Source organism: Sinohyriopsis cumingii, unplaced genomic scaffold, assembly GCF_028554795.1.
Source record: "Sinohyriopsis cumingii isolate HCF-2022 unplaced genomic scaffold, ASM2855479v2 utg002115l, whole genome shotgun sequence".
Classification (NCBI taxonomy): domain Eukaryota; kingdom Metazoa; phylum Mollusca; class Bivalvia; order Unionida; family Unionidae; genus Sinohyriopsis; species Sinohyriopsis cumingii.
Genome location: NW_028316133.1, coordinates 80,596 through 100,956, shown reverse-complemented (window position 1 = coordinate 100,956; position 20,361 = coordinate 80,596). Strand labels below are relative to the sequence as shown.

The window sequence follows — 20,361 nt, the reverse complement described above, 5'->3', positions numbered from 1 at the left end:
ATTATTCCTGTTTGTATTGTTTTGTAATCATTAAAAAAGATGCAGATGACAGTATACAATATAAAACAAATTACTAAAGGTTGCAACAGAGACCATTATACATCTTGGTTAATATGATTACAGTAAATAAATAAAATTTCATCTATAGAAACAGTTCTATAAAATAAACAGTGAAAATGCATAATACTGTAAATATCACAGATTAGAGGGATTTGTCTCCCCCTCCCCCCATTGGTTGCTATCCTGGGGAGGCGGGGGGGGGGGGGGCTTTTGTCCAATATTTGAGAAAAAGCGTTTTGACAGGAATTCGGTCGAGTTTCAAGTTCGGTTAGCGCCAAGTTGTGACAGTGAATGACAAGTGATATTCGAGTGATCAACGTTTCGAGTTTTTTAGGGTAATTACCATATTGGTCGTATTTATCGGCCTTTAAATTGATGTCAAATTAGTCCGAGTTTCCTCTAACCCTTGCCATTTATTTTTTTTTAAAAATATTTGGACATTTACAACATAAACGTCCAAATATCAAAAAATGGGGTGGCATGGGTCAGAGGAAACTCGGACTAAAGTCGAATTCGCTAATTTTGTAAGTTCGATGTTGAGTATGACGAGATGCCATATAAACACCTTGGCTTCGTCTATTTCGCTAGCAACTTCCGGTTTCACGAGCTATGGTATCACTGTTAGACGAAGTGGGGAACAACTTGTTGGTCTAGTATCACTGTATGATTAATTGAGGAAATGAATAAGATAGTATGCACATTTATTATTTATAGGTATTATTTATTGTACATTGTACGCAACAAGATGAACCCTAGTTGTCCAAAGTTCAGTGCAACTTGTTAATTTCTTGCTGCAGTAGTAACCTTCTTATCAAATTACATGTACAATAATTAAATATTTATAAAAAAAAACGAGAAAAAGACTTGTTTTTAGTGAACAGTTGTATGTATATGAGAAAGAGGAAACAACGCTGTTTCAGTGTGTATGTGCATTCGGATCAGTTTTTATTTGCAGCTTTTGCTGAGAGAGAGAGAGAGAGAGAGAGAGAGAGAGAGAGAGAGATGGTGATTGTAATCTATAATTGTAGTTACCTGACAATTGTGGACATACTCGTGTACCATGGCACTACCATATTCCATTGTTAAATAATACCTCTGAATAAACTTGTTTGTTTGATTACGATAACCTTAGTTGGAAGAACCATCCGACTTTGTGTACATTCAAATTAGGCATGCCTACAACTTTGGTCAGTAGATTCGAGTTGACGCATGTTTTGGGCAAGATTCGGCAAATGAGATCAAATTAGTGAGGCTGCCCATATGGTATTTTAATCGGTAATGTGTAAAGACAGGTAATGAATTTTGGGTACTTACTCATACAAGTTTCTCAGTCAGTGACACTATTTGTTCTGGCCGACAGAAGTGCCCATCAACGCAGCACTTAGCGTGAGCAATGATCATACCAAATTACCGGAAGTGTACTTGCACGTGCAGATAAATGGTAAATATTATTTGGTGGGAATGGAGAGGTAGTTGTCAGTGCCTGTTCATGGGTTTTGCGCCCTAGACGAACTACGACTTTGCCTCCCCCCTCTCCGGAAAAAATCACTTCCGTCCAAGTTGGTACCCATTAACCGCCTAGTTGGTCAGTATGGTCCGGCTGTCCTTCTTCATTGCACCTAGGAAGAAACAACACATGCTAAACGATAATTCATGGAATTTAACTAAATGGAGTCAGTATGGATATAAATATTGTTAACATTTAAATATAAGTTGGATATCTTTAAAACTAACACAAAATGGTATGTATTTTTTTATTCTTTCAAGGTACAATTTTATTAGTTATCTCTTTTGACAGAAGCTTCAGCGAAACGAGGAGAGTAAGGAACATTAAACAAGATAAAATGAAGAATTGCTTCAAAATATTTCTCTTATATCGGGCATATTTTATTTTGATCATGAGGCGCTCTGAATTGTACTCTGATATGTACTCAGTGTTCAGATTGATACGTGTACTCTGATATTACGGTGTTCAGATTGATACATGTAATCAGGTATGTACTCTGATATGTGTGTGATTTAGATTTTTAACGTAGCTTTAACAATAACAAAAAATGCCCATGTTTTCATACACACTTGTTAAGAAAAATTTGAATGTTCATGTATGTTTTTTTTTTAAAGCGTGATTACGTCAGTTGCACATGAATTTATTATTGACAGTTATGTAAATATTTTGGAATCTGTCTCGATGTCGGGACCTATATTTTTTATGCACTTTTTTTCCCCGTAGTTTCAAAGAAAATAAGTGATGGCAAGTATGAGAACTTATATAAAATACGGTAAATCATATAATCCACATGTAAGTCGAGCCGGCTTACAAGGCGAAACTTGGACTGCCATGTTAAAAGTATTGATTTATAGGCGGCAAATATGGTCATGTAAACTGTAACTGGGATCAAGCATTATTTTGATTGAAACCAGGTATTTTAGTGATCAGTGTTATTTTAGGTGATTAAAATGAAAACATTTGCGACTTGTAGGTGAAACCAAGCATGCATTTTGGGTGATATCAGCTATTTGAGTTCAAGTTATTTTAGGTGATTAAAATAAAAACATTTGAGACTTGTAGGTGAAACCAAGCATGCATTTTGGGTGATATCAGCTATTTGAGTTCAAGTTATTTTAGGTGATTAAAATGAAAACATTTGAGACTTGTAGGTGAAACCAAGCATGCATTTTGGGTGATATCAGCTATTTGAGTTCAAGTTATTTTAGGTGATTAATATGAAAACATTTACAGCTTGTTGCTAGGACTAAGCATGAATTTTGACTGATCTAAATTATTTAAGTGATTCTTCTTGGAGTTTTTGAGGGAGATTAATGTGAATATATTTAAGACTTGGAGTTTTTGAGGGAGATTAATGTGAATATATTTAAGACTTGGAGTTTTTGAGGGAGATTAATGTGAATATATTTAAGACTTGGAGTTTTTGAGGGAGATTAATGTGAATATATTTCAGACTTGGAGCTGGGATCAAGCATGTCATTGAACTGATACTGAAGTATTAAAGTGATTAAAGCTGAGTTATTAACGTCGTACTATATATATATCATCAATATGTTACTAAATATAGTAAATATTGAGAAGGGAGATTACTTGATGCAGCTGTCTGTCCTCTATGGTTTTAAGTCTATTGGCAGAGTAGTTGTCACTAACAGTTCTCAAGATTTCACATACTGCTACTAAATATCATAGGTATGAAATCAAAGACCATAGAGGTGCAAAATATATGTTCTGGCAGAATGGGATGAATTTGTTTCAAATTGTTCTTTGTGGCCATAAAGTATAAATTCTTTTATAAAAAAATCATTTTTCTTGAAACATATCTGTGCAGGGTTTGTTTGCCTTGAATTCATTGTTTACAATTGGAAATTGATATGACAGTACTCAGATTGATCTGACATATCCATGTACTCAGATTGATGACATGTACTCTAATACGTATTCAGTGTTCAGATTGGTACATGTACTCTGAGTATCAATGTTCAGATTGATACATGTATTCAGATATGTACTCTGATATGTATTCAGTGTTCAGATTGGTACATGCACACTGATATGTACTCAATTTTCAGATTGATACATGTATTCAGATATGTACCTAGTGTACAGATTGGTACATGTACTCTGATATGTACTTAGTGTTCAGATTGATACATGTATTCAGATATATACTCTGATATGTACCTAGTGTTCAGATTGATACACGTACTCTGTTTTCAGTGTTCAGATTGATACATGTATTCAGATATGTACTCTGATATGTACCCAGTGTTCAGATTGATACCTGTACTCTGAAATGTACTCTGAAATGTGTGTGTATGATTTAGGTATTTAATGTATATTTGAAAAAAAATCAGTCATATCACTATGATGTCTGCAGTGTGACAGTTTATACTGATGTCTAGCACTGAGGCATCATGCCACAGACAAATAGCATGATGTCCCACCCAGTCACATTGTCCTGACACCAGGTAGACAAATCCTAACACTAACCTCTTAATGCTGAGCAGGCACTCTAACCACTAGGCCACCAGAACGGTCTCTCTCTGATATGTGCTCAGTGTTCAGATTGATATATGTACTCAGATTAAGTGACGTACTAAGATTGATATGAAATTTTATTCCATTTTTTTAAAAAGTGGCTGTGCTATGTATTGACATCAAGTAAAGTTGTGTTAATTAAAATTACATTTCAAAAATGAATTTGCTTTTGTTTGTGAGCATCAAGTGAATTGTACTTCAAGCAGAATAGAATTGCAATAATTACCAAGCTTGAAAAGATCGCAGTTTTACCAATGAGGTCAACTTTATGGATCTAAATTTGTATTATAATATTTTCAATACAGCAAATACCTGTATGAATCATTTAAAGATACATGTATCGGCATCCGACTTGGTATTTGAAAAGCAAGTATTTTGAAAGAAAAACACATGTAAAAAATTGAGCAAACAGAAATGTCACAGACCTAAATAAATGTCCTGTTCATAACACCATCACTTTCTGTACTCATACAGGAAGTTTCACCCATGTGAAATTTAAAGTTAGAAGATATAGATTTAAAGGCACTGAAAACAAGTCAGAGTTCTTGTATAGCATACCCATGCATACCCATTCATAATTTTCATCATCACAGATGATTTGAAAAATTAGATTTAATCATTTAAGAATAAAAAGTCTTGTTACAAGTTGTTTTGGTTAATTTCAGGGAAAACTAAAAAATAGCTTGTTAAAGTTAAAGGTCTGGCTTGGATGTCTGACATTATGTAATTACATACTTGAGTATTATGAAGTCTTGGTAGGCATGATCGAAGTGAGCACAGGATTACAGGTTTCCTGTTTTTTTATTCTTTGTTTTCCAAATCTTTACTTTGTGCACCCCACCGCTTACTTTGTTTCTTCTTTTTCACGAAAAAATGTAAGAACAATGTGACAAGTTTTTCTTTAGTGGATATCCATTACATCTTTGATGGTGCTAGCAATGGCGATAGTCTCAGAAGGTGATAATTAAACTCTAAGATGGCAATGAATGTCCACGGAAAAACAATGCATATATCAATGAAAACGTTAAAGATTTGTGATAGTTAACCAGTTTCAGTGTAAAAACAATGTATATACCAATGAAAACATTAAAGGTTTGTGATAGTTGACCAGTTTCAGTGTAAAAACAATGCATCTATCAATGAAAACATTAAAGGTTTATGATAGTTGACCAGTTTCAGTGTAAAAACAATGTATCTATCAATGAAAACATTAAAGGTCTGTGATAGTTGACCATGTTTCAGTGTAAAAACAATACATCTATCAATGAAAACATTAAAGGTTTGTGATAGTTGACTGAGTTTCAGTGTAAAAACAATGTATCTATCTATGAAAACATTAAAGGTTTGTGATAGTTGACCAAGTTTCAGTGTAAAAACAATGTACATATATATCAATGAAAACATTAAAGGTTTGTGATAGTTGACCAAGTTTCAGTGTAAAAACAATGTATATACCAATGAAAACATTAAAGGTTTGTGATAGTTGACCAAGTTTCAGTGTAAAAACAATGTATCTATCAATGAAAACAGTAAAGGTTTGTGATAGTTGACCAAGTTTCAGTGTAAAAACAATGTATCTATCAATGAAAACATTAAAGGTTTGTGATAGTTGACCAAGTTTCAGTGTAAAAACAATGTATCTATCAATGAAAACATTAAAGGTTTGTGATAGTTGACCAAGTTTCAGTGTAAAAACAATGTATCATTCAGTGAAAACATTAAAGGTTTGTGATAGTTGACCAAGTTTCAGTGTAAAAACACTGTATCTATCAATGAAAACATGAAAGGTTTGTGATAGTTGACCAAGTTTCAGTGTAAAAACAATGTATCTATCAATGAAAACATTAAAGGTTTGTGATAGTTGACCAAGTTTCACTGTAAAAACAATGTATATACCAATGAAAACATTAAAGGTTTGTGATAGTTGACCAAGTTTCAGTGTAAAAACAATGTATATACCAATGAAAACTTTAAAGGTTTGTGATAGTTGACCAAGTTTCAGTGTAAAAACAATGTATATACCAATGAAAACATTAAAGGTTTGTGATAGTTGACCAAGTTTCAGTGTAAAGTTTTGACAGCTATTAGAGCAATGTATTTTGGAGATTAAAGTCATCCCTGCTGTGTGGAAGATTTCATCTACATTGAGGTTGATTTGTTGACAAGAGACAAAAATTTATGCAAATACGCAATGTATTTAAATAATGATTTCTTTATTGGAAAAGAAAAGTATTTTTAAAAAGATGGGTATTTATTAAAATTGATGGTAATAAGTGAACACTTAAGTTAAATAAGAACATGATTCTAGAACAGAAATTTCCATGCTGCAGGTCATATCAGGTTAACCAAATTTTCAAACGTTAATGTTTTCATGAGTTACCTGAGCACATTATATGATGTTTGTTGCAATATTGTAAGTGTCCAAGGAAAATGAGATAGTACAGTCCAGTAAATGAAGAGACAGTCTCAGAACTGTCTAGGTAAATAGTTATTTCATTGTTTTCAGTCCTAATAACAGTAGTGCATTTTGTGCTACAAATCTTTAGCCCGAAAAGTTTATTTTGTGCCTCAATTGTCCTTTTGTCCCTTTAAAATATTGTGTGTTCCCAGGTTTGGAGGGTGGGGGATAGACTGCTGTTTTTGGAATCCTAGGTGCAACACTGATGTACACAAAGCCTAAAAGATAGATTCATTCCTGTTGATGGCAATGTGTGAAGATTGAAATAATTTTTAAGTGGTTTATAATGTCATCATTATTACTTCAGGTGTTGGACAAGAAATTGGAAAACCTGAAAATCTCAGCACCACAGACACAGACAGCTGGAAGGTAGGTCTTGTGTATTTTATCCAGAACAAATTTTGATTACCAGTATGATATGACTTTCTAAGGAATAGATTCAGTTTTCTTTGGTTACACATGAACCACATTATTGGCCAGTTAATATTTCTGTCCAATACATTTCTGATCACATTATTAACTCCCAAATCAAGCCCATTTGAAAGATCAAGGTGAATATTTTTATGTTGCATATATTTAATTTGCATTTTTTTTTTTGAGATTTAAAAAAGAATTATTATATGCTATTGATAATGTGATATTTTATGTTGGACTTGACCTTGTCTAAAATCAAGTTCATTTTCTACCTGACCTGAATCATTGATTTTGGTTTTGGAGTAAACATGTTTATGTCAGTCTCTGAGTCTAGAACTTTAGAAATTCCCCATGAATTGTGGGGTTTACCTATTGTTTACTACACATTTTATATTATAATTTTGTAGTAATAGACTTTTAATCATATTTAAGATTTTATTTTGTACACATTTGGAGCCTTCCAGAAAGAATATTTTCATTAGATAATTTTTGTTTTTAGAAAATGCTGATAGTGACCTGAGGTCCGGTAAAAGACTTTGTAATCTTGTTTTTCTAGAAATTAATTATTCATGCTGTAAGATCTTAGCAGAATCAGCTGTATTAATGTTGTGTCAAGTAATTCATTTGGACTGTAATTTATTTATTTAAATTATTTATTCACTGGAAATGCAAAATGCTGCTCAAAAACAACATTCTCGGAAATAGAGACTTGAATTTATAGTGAAATTTCACCAAAGGGTTTAAATCTTGGTTTGTATTATTGTGATCCAAAACACCATTATATGGGTCACCAAAGGCACATCAATACTTCAAGCATTGGATTTAATTTGGATTTCCACTACTATTCAGACCTTTAATCATTAGGAATTGTGTCTGTAATTCTAGGATTATTTGGGATTTTATTCGCTCTGCCGTAAGATCTTATTTTACATTTTTCGCTTTTGTATTAAAGAGAAATAAATTATTTTGTTGAATTTACAAAGTGTGATGGTTCTGACTCATTCTGACTCATTCATGTTACTTATTTTATGACCATATATATATATATATATATATATATATATATATATATATATATATATATATATATATATATATATATATAGTATTCTTTACTGAAATATAGAAACTTATAGGAAAAGTAATTTTCATATTCTTTTCATATTTATATTTTTACATGGTTGATTGTTTGCCATCAGAAGTTATAATACAGTGGAACCCCGCTATAACGCGATGATCGGGGTCCATAAAATCGGATCACGTTAAAAGCGGGGTCGCGTTAATGCGGGGTTTTACAATATTTAACTTTTTTTCCGAGAATATATACGTGTATACATGTACAATGATCAAAAGTCGGCTTATCATCAGATGAATATTAACTGGAATGCATTAATTAAGATATATTCAAAATAATCGATGGCTAATATATTTATAGGTTATTACTGTGCATTAAAAACATTTACTAATTTTTATTTGTTTGAACAATAATACAGATTGACCGATAATACCAGACTATCACTATATCATGTAAAGTGTATCAACACCGTATGCTACCGTGCCGTCGTGGCATGCAGTTCATCCATAATGGATGTAATTTCATTGAAAATTGTACAGATTTAAAATATTCAATAATTTTGTAATAGTCTGAATTCGTCGTGTAAAATATAGGATGAACAAAATATTGAAACCATTTACTTGCCGTCTGATATCGTACGGTCTTTGCATGCAGCTATTCCCGGGTCTACATACGGTGTCTGTACAAATTTCATACCGCTAAAATTTTATCATATGCGACAACTGCAAGAATAATTAACAATCAACGCATGATTTCAGCGTGCAAATAACTTTTATTTCAGATTTTGTGAACATCAAAAGAAACATGTGAAAACTGCTAAATTAATCGTTGCGCAAAGTGCAAAGTCAGTGTGGTTCCAAATTTAAATTTCATCATTTCTTGAAAAATATATCCAATGACGTTTGCTTCTTTGCCACGAACTGTTGGGTTCTAGCAAAGTCAAGAATGTTTCTTAATTGAAGGACTTTGACGCTGTCAACATCTTGTGTTTCCAGCCACCTTAAACTTGCTTCTAAATGTACTACTGCTTCAGACACTTTTGGTGGGGGAGTTGGGGTGCCATCATCATCGTTATCATTATCGTCACTGGTTTCAGGTTCTGATTGTGCAGTTTCATTCTTCCTGCTGACATTTGTAACAATTTCGTCATCTGATATGTGTTCGTATATAGGGCAGATGTCATCTACTGAATACCAGTTAAGGATATCATGATGACTGTGCTCGTATTTTTTGAGTGCTTCTTCTGCTAAACGTACGTCGTCTTCAGTGAATCCTGTAAATTCAAGCTCATCGTCACTATCATTTTGTGTCGAGGGCGTAAAAGCTGGCCCAAGACCCTTTATCCAGCATCGTTCAATGCAGCGTGCAGTGATAGCATCCCAGGCTTTATCTCCAATGTGACATACTTCTTTTAAGTTGAGTAATGCCAATGATGTGTCGACGGATGCGTTATTATCTGCTACCATTCCCTTTATCATTTCGCGGCGATAATTTTGTTTAAATACGGAAATTATGCCTTGGTCAAGTGGCTGGATTTCTGACGTAGTGTTTTTCGGGAGGTACGAAACTTTGATCTTGCCATCACTGCTGACAAGATTTTCCGCTGGGGGGTGGGCAGGGCAATTATCCAGCAGGAGGAGAGCTTTTTCCTCCAGCTTGAGTTTTCGTAAATGAGCCCGAACATCTGGAACGAATGTTTTGTGAAACCAGTCATCAAATATGGAGCTATTCATCCAAGCATTCTTGCTGTTAGTGTACTGAAATGGAAGTGCCTTCATATTTACATGATGAAAACATCTGGGAGCTTTCGATTTTCCAATCATCAGAGGTCTGACTTTGTGGCTGCCAGACTTGTTAACACAAAATAAGAGAGTCACTCTGTCCTTCCTCTTCTTGAAACCTTCTCGTTTGTGACTGTCAGTCTTGGTTGCAAGGGTGCAATCGGGTAACATTTTATAACATAAACCAGTCTCATCACAGTTGTAAACTTGGTCGGCTGTGTAGCAACCGTCCTCCAGCAACTTTTTAAGCCCAATCGGGTAGGAATTGGCAGCCTCTTTGTCAGCGGAGCGGATTTCCCCAGACACAAGAACTTGGCTGATAGCGTGCCTTTTCTTGAATCTGTCTAGCCAGCCATTACTCGCCTTAAATTTGGAATCATCTCCATTGATACGGCGATCAAATTTCTCTGCTTGGGCTTTCAGAATTGGGCCAGAAATTGGAACACCTTCTGAGCAAGCTTGTACAAACCATTGGTACAAAGCTGAATCTAGGACATTGTCATTAGCTAACTTAACCCTTTTACGCTGTAAACCAGTTTCCTCTTCAAGAATGTTGGGTAGACTACGGAGCTTTCCTTCATCTGTTTTCCACCCTCGCAAAGTGGACTCGCTGATTCCTAGATCTCTGGCAAGCTGAGTTTGTTGTTTGCCCTTCTTTAGTTGATCTAGGGCATACAGTTTCTCTTTAGCAGAAAACGACTTGCGTTTTTGAACTTGCTTTTCCATAACAGTAAAATATTTTTTTATATAAGCAAACAACATACACAGATAAAGCTCGATAACTAAGTAATGAAGGCCTGCAATGGTTACGAATCACTTTTTATATAAAACAAAATTAAGCTGAACGGATGTACAATTTTATACCCTTTTAATTTACAGATAATAAAGTGGATATTATTTACTTTCAACTGTTTGTTGTTTGATCACACCGCCAAGCACAGCATACATGTTGGCGGCTTTCGTCCTTTGATGTTTATTAAATTGTGCGACTCTTGTATCAACCACAGCTTTGTCTGCTGCTTGGCTGTGATTGCAGTTAAATAAGAAGCCCATGTCGGCTATTGTTTGAGCAACGACTGTATACAGATTTCATGGAAGACAATCACAAAGACGATTTACTGGCTTTACTCATGGATCCGTAATAAGTAACACTTCCGATAATGTTTACTTCGGCTTAACAATTCAAAAACCTAATGAAACCAGTTTTCTCTTCTAGAGTAGAATACGGAGCTTCACCACAACCTGTTCAAATTGATAAATTTCAGAAGCCAAGCGTTGTACACACTATTTCTCGTACGTTATATATATCGTATTATTTTAGAATTCATACACGATCACTTCTCCAAAATCACTTAAAGAACCTGGATAAATTGTTAAGTTCCGATCGTTTATTATTAAAAGTCATACGCGAATTCTTCCACCAAATTATAATAAACGTTTTACACACTATTTCTCGTACGTTAAACAAATATTTTCACGGTCCGATAAAAATACATGTAAATGAATTTCAAATTTCAGGAACCATGCCACGATCATATTATTTTAAAAGTCACAACTAATCTCATGCCCAAAATGAAGTTAATTTCTTGTTTTGTTTTTTTTTACTTTTCTCCAAATTTTTTTTCTCCATGTGTGAATGAATATACGAAATTTCGGGAGCCATGCTACGACCGCGTTATATCCGAATTCGCGTTATGGCGGGGCGCGTTATAGCGGGGTTCCACTGTACCTGCAAAACAGCAAAAAAGAACACATTGTAAGCTTGAACAAATAAACAGAAGCCGCAGTACATTTCAGAAATGGAAGAAATTTGACTTGATGCTGTTTGCATCTCTGAAGTTATTATCTCTAGACAACCCACTGTGGTGTATTGCTGAATTGGACTTGCATTGTGGTCCATTATGATCAAATAAATTACAACATGACAAAAGGATTTATTTATTTACTGCAATAGATTAGGTCAACCCAGTCCTACCGCTCTCTTGGGTCACTGATATTTACATGATCAGTCTATGAAAATGAGGCGAATTTAATAATGTGGGGCGTGGAGTTTTGCAGAAGAGCAAATTTTAATCTTCTAAGTTTAAATTCTAGAGCAAGTTGGGTGTATAGTAAAAATACTGTGCAAATACTGGATATATTTCATCTTGTGGTACCAAACACGATATATTTTAATTCATGGCTTTACCCTTTCATTATAATATCACCTTTTTTTGTACCGCATGATACAATATGTAAAGTATTAATGTAGGAAAAGAAAACATCCAATCTTTAACTCGCTCACTCTCAGTACTTTCAAGGATTTCTCCAGGATGTTCACGGGGGGGGGGGGGATTTACCATTATTAAAGTGGTTAGATTTTATATGAGAGGAGTATGAATGGCTGCTAATATTTGAATAAATGTGTGAGAAATAGCTTTACTGAATAAAGATGAGCTTACAGTTGTTGATGCCCATTTGTGGCACAGCTGTAGCAATAAGGCTATTATGATGGTGGCACTCTTGTGTGAATCTGCATTGCATGTAATAGCCTTAGATTTATGGCATAAACAGTCCGATTCATTGCAGTGTTTTAAAAATGAGCAAGATAGTAAAAGGGTCTCATTGAATAAATACACAATGGGGTTTTCAAATTGTCTAAAGTGCAAATCTTTGCAGATCAATGACATCACCTGTCCAAATGGGTTCCAGTCTTGGGTTCAGCCAACGTGTTTATGTGAGAAAGCTTGCCAGTACCTACACTTAAGTCTGTGATTCTTCCCATGGATCTCCCAGGTTCTTCCTCCCCCAAATATACTGGCCAACATATATAGTCTATCATGTGCTGATAAATGACATTAACCCCCACCCCAAATAACAACAGCAGAATGCATGTTAGTAGACACTTGATTTTGACCTGCTGTTCATCTTCTGTCATCTGTAAGTTCCTTATTTCTATTAGTACAAGTTTTTATTTCTATTCCTAAACTACTTGGAGAGTGTCAGTCCCATTTATGGACTCTTGTTTAATGAACTTGTCTTTTTATGTATCTATTTTTACCTGTTGAAATTGAAAACTTGTTTGAAATTTTTTATTTAGCTTTTTTGAGTTTGCAAAACATTTATGTGTACGGTTTTCTATTTTGGTTTTTCTGTTTATAGTGATGGTGGCCAAACCATTTTACAGGAAGAGAGCTGTAGAACACAATATCAGCCCCAGGTTCGGATATTAAAAAGAGATGACAATTCCAAGCCTCAGCATACCGTCAGGTAAGACTCTATGGCAAGCTGGCAAAGGAGTTAGCTAAATTTATAATTTTTTTCCAGTGGCTTTAATAATGGCTCTGCTTTGTTTTAGAAATAGCCTGGGATTAGTTCAGCCTGCTTATCAGTACCTCTTTCTGTCCATCCATTTGAAAATTAGTGTGAAGTTATTTTTAGCATCCACGAAAACTACAAGTACTGTCATCTAAGCCAGGTAAAAGTGAAAATGTGGAATAAAACTATAGTCCTTGTCCCTAGGTGAAGTATATGTAGGCTGAGAATAAATGTGCATTTTCTACTCTTAACAAGTGAATTTTCTACCCTTTACTAGTGCATTTTTTACCCTTTACACGTGAATTTCCTACCCTTTACGAGTGAATTTTTTTTTCCTTTACAAGTGAATTTTCCACCCTTTACTAGTGAATGTTCTACCCTTTACTAGTGAATGTTCTACCCTTAACTAGTGAATTTTCTACCATTTACTAGTGAATTTTATACCCTTTACAAGTGAATTTTCTACCCTTTACAAGTGGATTTTCTCCCCTTAATAAATACCAAAGTTCAGTCACACCTGGTTTATTGAAATGCATCACTGTAGATGCAAATACCATTAGTACATCAAGAGGAGTAACTGCAAAAAGTTACAAACATTGACTGTTATTATATATGGGGATATGTATTAGATTGGTTTTAACCCCACTCATTATTCAGGACTTAAAATTTTCATGATTTTACCTTGTGTTAGTATTGAGCTCGTGTACCTGTGGTCATTAGATAGAACATAAGTTGTTTAGTGGAAAAGTGTGTTGTGTTGAGTAAAAAGTATCTGGAAAAAATTTCCTGAGTCCTGGACATAGTTTTCACCAGAAGACTTTTTTGGTGTATTGCTGGTCATACGTAAAGATGGTGATCTGACCTCCAGTACAGCTCATACCATACTGACCATCTTGAAAATCTTATTGCTACTCCTCCTCAAAGGAAGGTCAAATCAACATGTGATTTTTAGCAAGAATTGCTTATGATGTGCAGAAAAGTTTGTTAATTATGAAAGGCCTTGAAAATTTCAGAAATTTTCCTTGGGTTTCAAAGTTTTGGAAAAATTATGGAATTTGGTTACTTTGCATTATCAAAATGCATTTTTCTTTACCGATAAAAAAAAGTTTTACTGATCTAAATAATTTCAATAATGGATTTGGTAGAGTAGGCTCCCCTGAAACTTGTCTGACTACATCCAGGGATCATTTAACATCACTGTACTCATAGAACTTGAAAGAGAAGGATTGCAATTGATGTAAAATGACTAAAATTATGTTTTTGTTCAATTTATGTTTTGGGTAAGTATTAGGGATCACAAATTTACATATGTATTTTTGAAGTTGGTAAAAATGTCTTGGAAAAGTTTTGGAAACATCATGGAATTACGTTTAGTAAAGATTGGAGAAACCCTGAATAAAACATAAGGATTTAATTGGAACATTTCTTCTAGTACGTGGTCTAAACCTTCCAGCCATGGTAGCCATTGAGACTCTCTTGAAAATCTAATTGTTGTTACTCCTCCTGAATGGTTTCATTAAAAGACTTCATATGATATGAAGTTAGTCCTAAATGAAAACATTGCAACCAGAGGCTATTTTGAAAATCTTGTTATCACTACTACTCTTGTTCACATTGACATAATTTTCACTGAAATGCTTCTTGCAGTATGTAGTCAGGCTCAGCAGGGTATTCTTTCCCTGCCATTTGTCCTGTTCAGATCTGACCACAAACTTGACTACACTGCTGCATGTGAGTTTGGAAACCAGCCTTGACCTTGGAGACAAGTCAAAGGTCACTTCTCCACATGTTTTGTTCTGCTGGTCTTAAGGACCTATTATATGATTGTCTTTTTCAAGGGTGACCAGCCTGAAAATCATGGTATGGTTAATTCTCCCAGATCAACATTGAAGAAGCATGAAGTTTTTCACTACAAGACTAGTTGCTGAAGGTTTTAACAATGGCTGAATGTAATGCAGCCCTTTGGATTTGAATTGTAATGGGTAGAAAATTCACTAGTAAAGGGTAGAACATTCACTAGTAAAGGGTAGAACATTCACTAGTAAAGGGTAGAAAATCACCACTGCACTAAACTTAAATAATATCTCCATAATTCTATTTAAAAAAAGTAATGTAACACAGTAAAAACTCAGTTTTAGTTTCCTATGTTGTAAGCGACCTTAAATATATAGAGCACTAAAACTGGAATTTGATAATTTTAATAGCTCCTATGATTCTCTGCTATGAAAAACAAACCTTCCAGTTCTTCACATCGGTAAATTTAGATATATGCAGCTGATGCACACAAGATACTTAGCCAAAGAAACCCTATCTAATTACTTGAGAAATCTGGTGACTTTAAAAATTGCCAAAACAAAGAAACTAAAACCTGGCAATAGTACTAAGAGTAATGACCACTAGATATGGGAAACTGTCCTCCTTATTTGATGCTCCCAGAGTCTGGAACAGTCTGCTCAATGAACTAAGAACAATTTATGATTTCAAAGAATTCAGCAGGCTGACTCGGACATTGTCCAGTCCACAGCGTAAATATGTGTTATGTCAAAGGCACTTCAGCTGTAGAGCTACTCACTTCAATGAGATATTCAGACTTAAATCCTGCCACTATAATGACTGTTTTAAGTAAGCACCATTTCCTATTTTAATTTTTGGCTCCCTCATTTCTTAGGATGTCACATTTGTTTTTACCCAATGAAGACTTTAAGATGCATTTGTTATACTACTTGTCTTGTCTTTTAATCTGATATAAACATTGTGCAATCTTTCAAACAACAAAATATTCATATTCCATATTTAAATTAAGCCCCCTCTATGTGCAAAGGTGCCATGTGTCCCATTTTTCCTATATTTGTCCCATATGTTAGACCTGAATACGAGTGTTTTTCTTGCTAAAAATACTTTTTTTAAAATTAAAAATAAATAAAAATTTCATCCAATTTTCCCTTTAGAACTGGCAGTTGGTTTCATTCTTATAGAAATGCAGTGCAAGTATATACAGAGGTCACACTACCAGGCAAAGTGGGAGACTAGGTTGCCTAAAAATTGTGAACTTAGCCTTCTTCTGTTAGGAAAGTGAAAACGACTTTGCCTGTTATTTTTGTTTAGAGGTATATTGACTGACCATACTTTCTGATATGCCCCCTCACCTTAGTGAGGATAGTTCTAGTGTTGTTATAGCGAAATGTATTCATCAAACCATTAGTAGCTAGGCCCAGTTTTTATATCAGTTATGCTGACAAACAAACTCTTGGACATTCACAGGCATGTGTGTCGATAGCTGATTGACCATTAATCTTTTCCTGAGTCAGTTAACTATCAACTGCCTGATAAAAACATGCAAACTTGTGTTTTGAAACTTTACCAATAGCATGTAAATAGCAATTTGTGTTTTAAGATCAGAAGTGGTGATCTGGATATTTTAACTGCCTCTTGTACACAATTTCATCATCAGATTAGTTTGAAACTGTAAGTGAACTAGTAACAGGGAAATAATGGCAGACATCGCTATGTCTAGGATGTACCAGTTTATTAGATTGTCTGTTTTCGTAAATCATCAGGCAAATATATTCAGAAAAATATACAGTTCATTAGAAGGCATAGCCTAGGTATTATGTTATTTAAGATTTAACTTTAAAAATGCAATTATGTAGGCCAGAAACGTACGGGACAATGCAGTGTTTTGGAATTCGTAATAAGTGTTGTAAGGCCACAGTTGTTTTCTGACTTGTATTTGTGAAAATATGGAAAAAAGCAGCGAAGCAGATACTGCTTAACCAATGCCTAAAATAATTACAAGTACATAGACAAGTGAATAAGCCATAAATTAGTAATCCTATCAATGGACTATTGTAATGAAGCTATATAAAGAGAGTGATTACGTTACGAAAACACCTCCTTCTAAAATTAGATGCACTTATGTCTGTGTTGATTCAGTTGGAAAGAAGAGTTTAGTTCAAATACTGACTAAAGGAGGCATGTCTGTAATTTTATGCATTTTAGTGTGTTATGTATAAATAGTTACAATAATATTTTATTCACAACAAAGAAATGAGGATGAACAGTATGATCTGAAGACACATGTGCCCCCATGTACTTGGTACAGAGGATGTTTCAAATGCATTTAGAAATTTTTGAAAGTGCCATTATTGTGAAATTTTAGAAAGTATAAAAGAGTAAATAAATTTTAAGCAAATTTTAAAGCAAATGATTACGGGTGGTTGATTATGCATTTGTACTAACTTTCAATTACAACACTGTATTCTGGTTGCTCAGTTAAAATTTGTTACAATGTAGTTTCTATTCTCTTTTAGAGTCATATGGCCAAAAATAACAGAAAATTTTCTACTTGAAAATAAAGTATTGCTTAAATCCAATGTTAAATTAAAATATGAATACTGGGAAATAGAGGGCATAATTCAAATAAGAGAACACACATTTGATATATAATGAATCTTGCTTTGTGTCCACTTCTTCCTTTCTGTCCAAAAAGTGAGGTCACTTCTCCCTAAAATTTGAGACTAGCTTGACCCCTGTATTTAGGAATAGAGTTCTAAAATGTGATTGGTTCATTTGAACTCTAGGATACCATCATGCCTGTCTTTGTCCGCCATATTGGATTTAGCAAATAGTTGCTGCTATCACTGTATCTCATCTTTGTAATATTCAATTTCTAATCATGTCAAAAAGGAAAGCAGAATATTCAGAATTTTCTCCAGTTAAGACATGAAAACAGACCTGGAAGGACAATTTTGCCATCTTGTTTAGATTTCTGAAACCATCTAGGAAAGAAAAAACTTGACGTTTTGCAATGATATACAAGAGCATGAAAAAGCTAATACTCATTAGCTTGCTGCTTCATCATCAACCCCTCAACCTGAACTTATGACATTTATAAATGCCAGAGAGAACCTTGATGTAATTTGATCGAAATTCTGTTAATTACATTTTTTTAGAAATAACTCTTTCAGTTATGAGTGTTTCTGGCAGTGTATTTTGCACATGTTTTCCAGACTGTGAAATCGCAAAAGAATTACTAGTATGCTTGAATGAAAATAGTTGAGTCGGAAGATCGCAGAATTCAGATCATCAATGAAAGATGGTACATTAGAATCGATAATGATCAACAACAAAAACAAGGTGTGGAAAAGGCTAAACAGCATGTGTCTAAGTGTGTGTGTGGTGCCCATTCAGAAGGTGCAAGAGTGCAACACATGCATCTTTGACATTAAATAAGTAAGGAAGGTACTCTCCTACTTCACTGATGGTTGTATATGTTGTAAATAGTTACACCTGCATTAAAATTAAAAAATCAGTATTTGTTCCTGACAATTAGTAATTTGTCTTAAGCAGTCAGTATATTTGTACTCAGATTGGGGTTGGGTTGGCAGCTGTGTTTGTGATGTGTTACATACGTTACATATCTACATGTTGTATATTTATTACTGCGTTATAATTTAACTTGATATTTTACTATTTTTTTATACTGTTCTCTTTTCAATCTGCTTCTACCATTGGCACTGTAATGTCTGCATGTATACTGTTATGCTATAAATATGGACTATGTACCTGTCTGTTGAATTGTCAAATGCTGCTGTTATATCAGTAAAATAGCTTGTTCAGAGCTAGTGTTTTTATGCATTCTACTAGACAACCAATGTTAACTAAAATATCTTCTGTCCTGCACCCATCTACAGTAATCATGCTTTTATGGCGTATAAGGCAAATAGTACATCAAAATACTCATAAGCCACCAGATAAAATTCCTTCTTAATCCAAACCCAATTTTGGGATTTAAATGATTAACTGGCTTGGATTGCTCTCAGAAAATGAAAGACAAGTCCACCACTTATAAACAAATGAGATGCCAAAACAACCAGCTTACTAGTTTGTGAAAAATTTTGAGTCAAAATACAAAGCTAAAATTGATTGATTGATCTTTTAGTCAATACATATTCAGAATTTCAGCCTTTCTTGTTTCTTTATTATTGTCAGTCTTTCGAGAACATGTTTCAGTGTTGCGAATATATGCTGGTAATGTGCCTTGTACAATTAAATGTGTGTACTTTTTCATACAGATTATATCACATCGAAGAATCACTTACATCATTGAAAACATTAACTCGTGAGTGCGAGAATCAAACTAAATGAAAAACAGCTGTATACATCTAGCTGAATTGTAATCTGTAAGAATGTGATTTTTTATAAACAATGAATAAAGCAGAATCTGCATCTAATATATTGTGTGAATAAACAAGAATATAAGTGACACTAAGCATGATTTGCAATGTGCAAGTACTGAACATTGTACAGCCGGGTATTCCCTATAAACATGACCTGTCCCATGAATTATGATGTCTTTATTTACATTTATTTTGTGTTGGTGAAATTAGGAAAATATGCACATGCAAAATAAAACACAAACATAGTAGTTTAATAACAGTTTATGGACATGGTTATTGAAAGAGCTTGTTCATTGCTTGGTGACGTGTCAGTCTTGACAATTTTGCTATATTTTTTACAGGCATATAAGTCTTGGGACAGAATTATTTTTTGTGTCTCAAGATTTACAGCATTTATAGAATGACACATTTCCAGTAAAACAGATGGGTTTCTTCAGTTTGAAACTCTTTCCTACAGTCATTATATTAAAAAGATAGATAGCAAACCAGTCTATACTTTTAAAGAAAATGGCGCCAGATGTTAAGTGAAACAACCTTTATGGTGTGACTTGTGGATGTTATGACTGAAAATGTTAGAGCAGATGGATATTTAAAAACATTAAAACAGACCAGAAAAAGACAAATCAGCATTGCTTTACAACATTAAAAGAGTAAGAGAGTAATGCAATACAGCACTCAGATTGAGTACGTTATGCTCATTGCAGAATTTACCACTTCATGTTCACAATTATTCAGCAAATTAAAGTAGACTATGATAATTAAAGTGAATGCAGAATATAACTAATTTGTCAGTATATTTTGTGTTTGTAAATTGATTCTAATCCACCTGGATGTTGCCCTTAGTGATAATTTTGATCAGTCGCAGAACCAGGTTATTAAAGAAACGTTTCTTTTTCATTGTGTACTGTAATTATGGCATAAATTATATTACACTTTTAATACCCAAATTACACTTTTTTGGCCACTTAAATTGGCAATAATTATGCCTATACCTCATGGGTGGGGTGGGGTGGCATGATGTATTCATTGGGGAAAATAGCAGGAAGGGCAGA

At 34.1% G+C, this 20,361-nt stretch overlaps 1 protein-coding gene across 2 annotated transcripts in view; it reads left to right on the top strand.

Annotated features, from left to right (window-relative positions):
* LOC149771126 (SUZ RNA-binding domain-containing-like) overlaps positions 1-20,361 on the top strand; it is a 46,908-nt gene that overhangs the window by 10,665 nt on the left and 15,882 nt on the right. The window contains exons 1-3 of one of the 2 annotated variants that reach the window (XM_089948841.1): positions 1,682-1,802; positions 6,871-6,932; positions 12,975-13,082. In XM_089948841.1, coding sequence (XP_089804967.1) covers positions 1,800-1,802; positions 6,871-6,932; positions 12,975-13,082 — 173 coding nt within the window. In that variant the 5' untranslated portion in view covers positions 1,682-1,799. Of the gene's footprint in view, positions 1-1,681; positions 1,803-6,870; positions 6,933-12,974; positions 13,083-20,361 lie in introns of those variants that run through there. The other variant, XM_089948840.1, reaches the window with a different exon arrangement.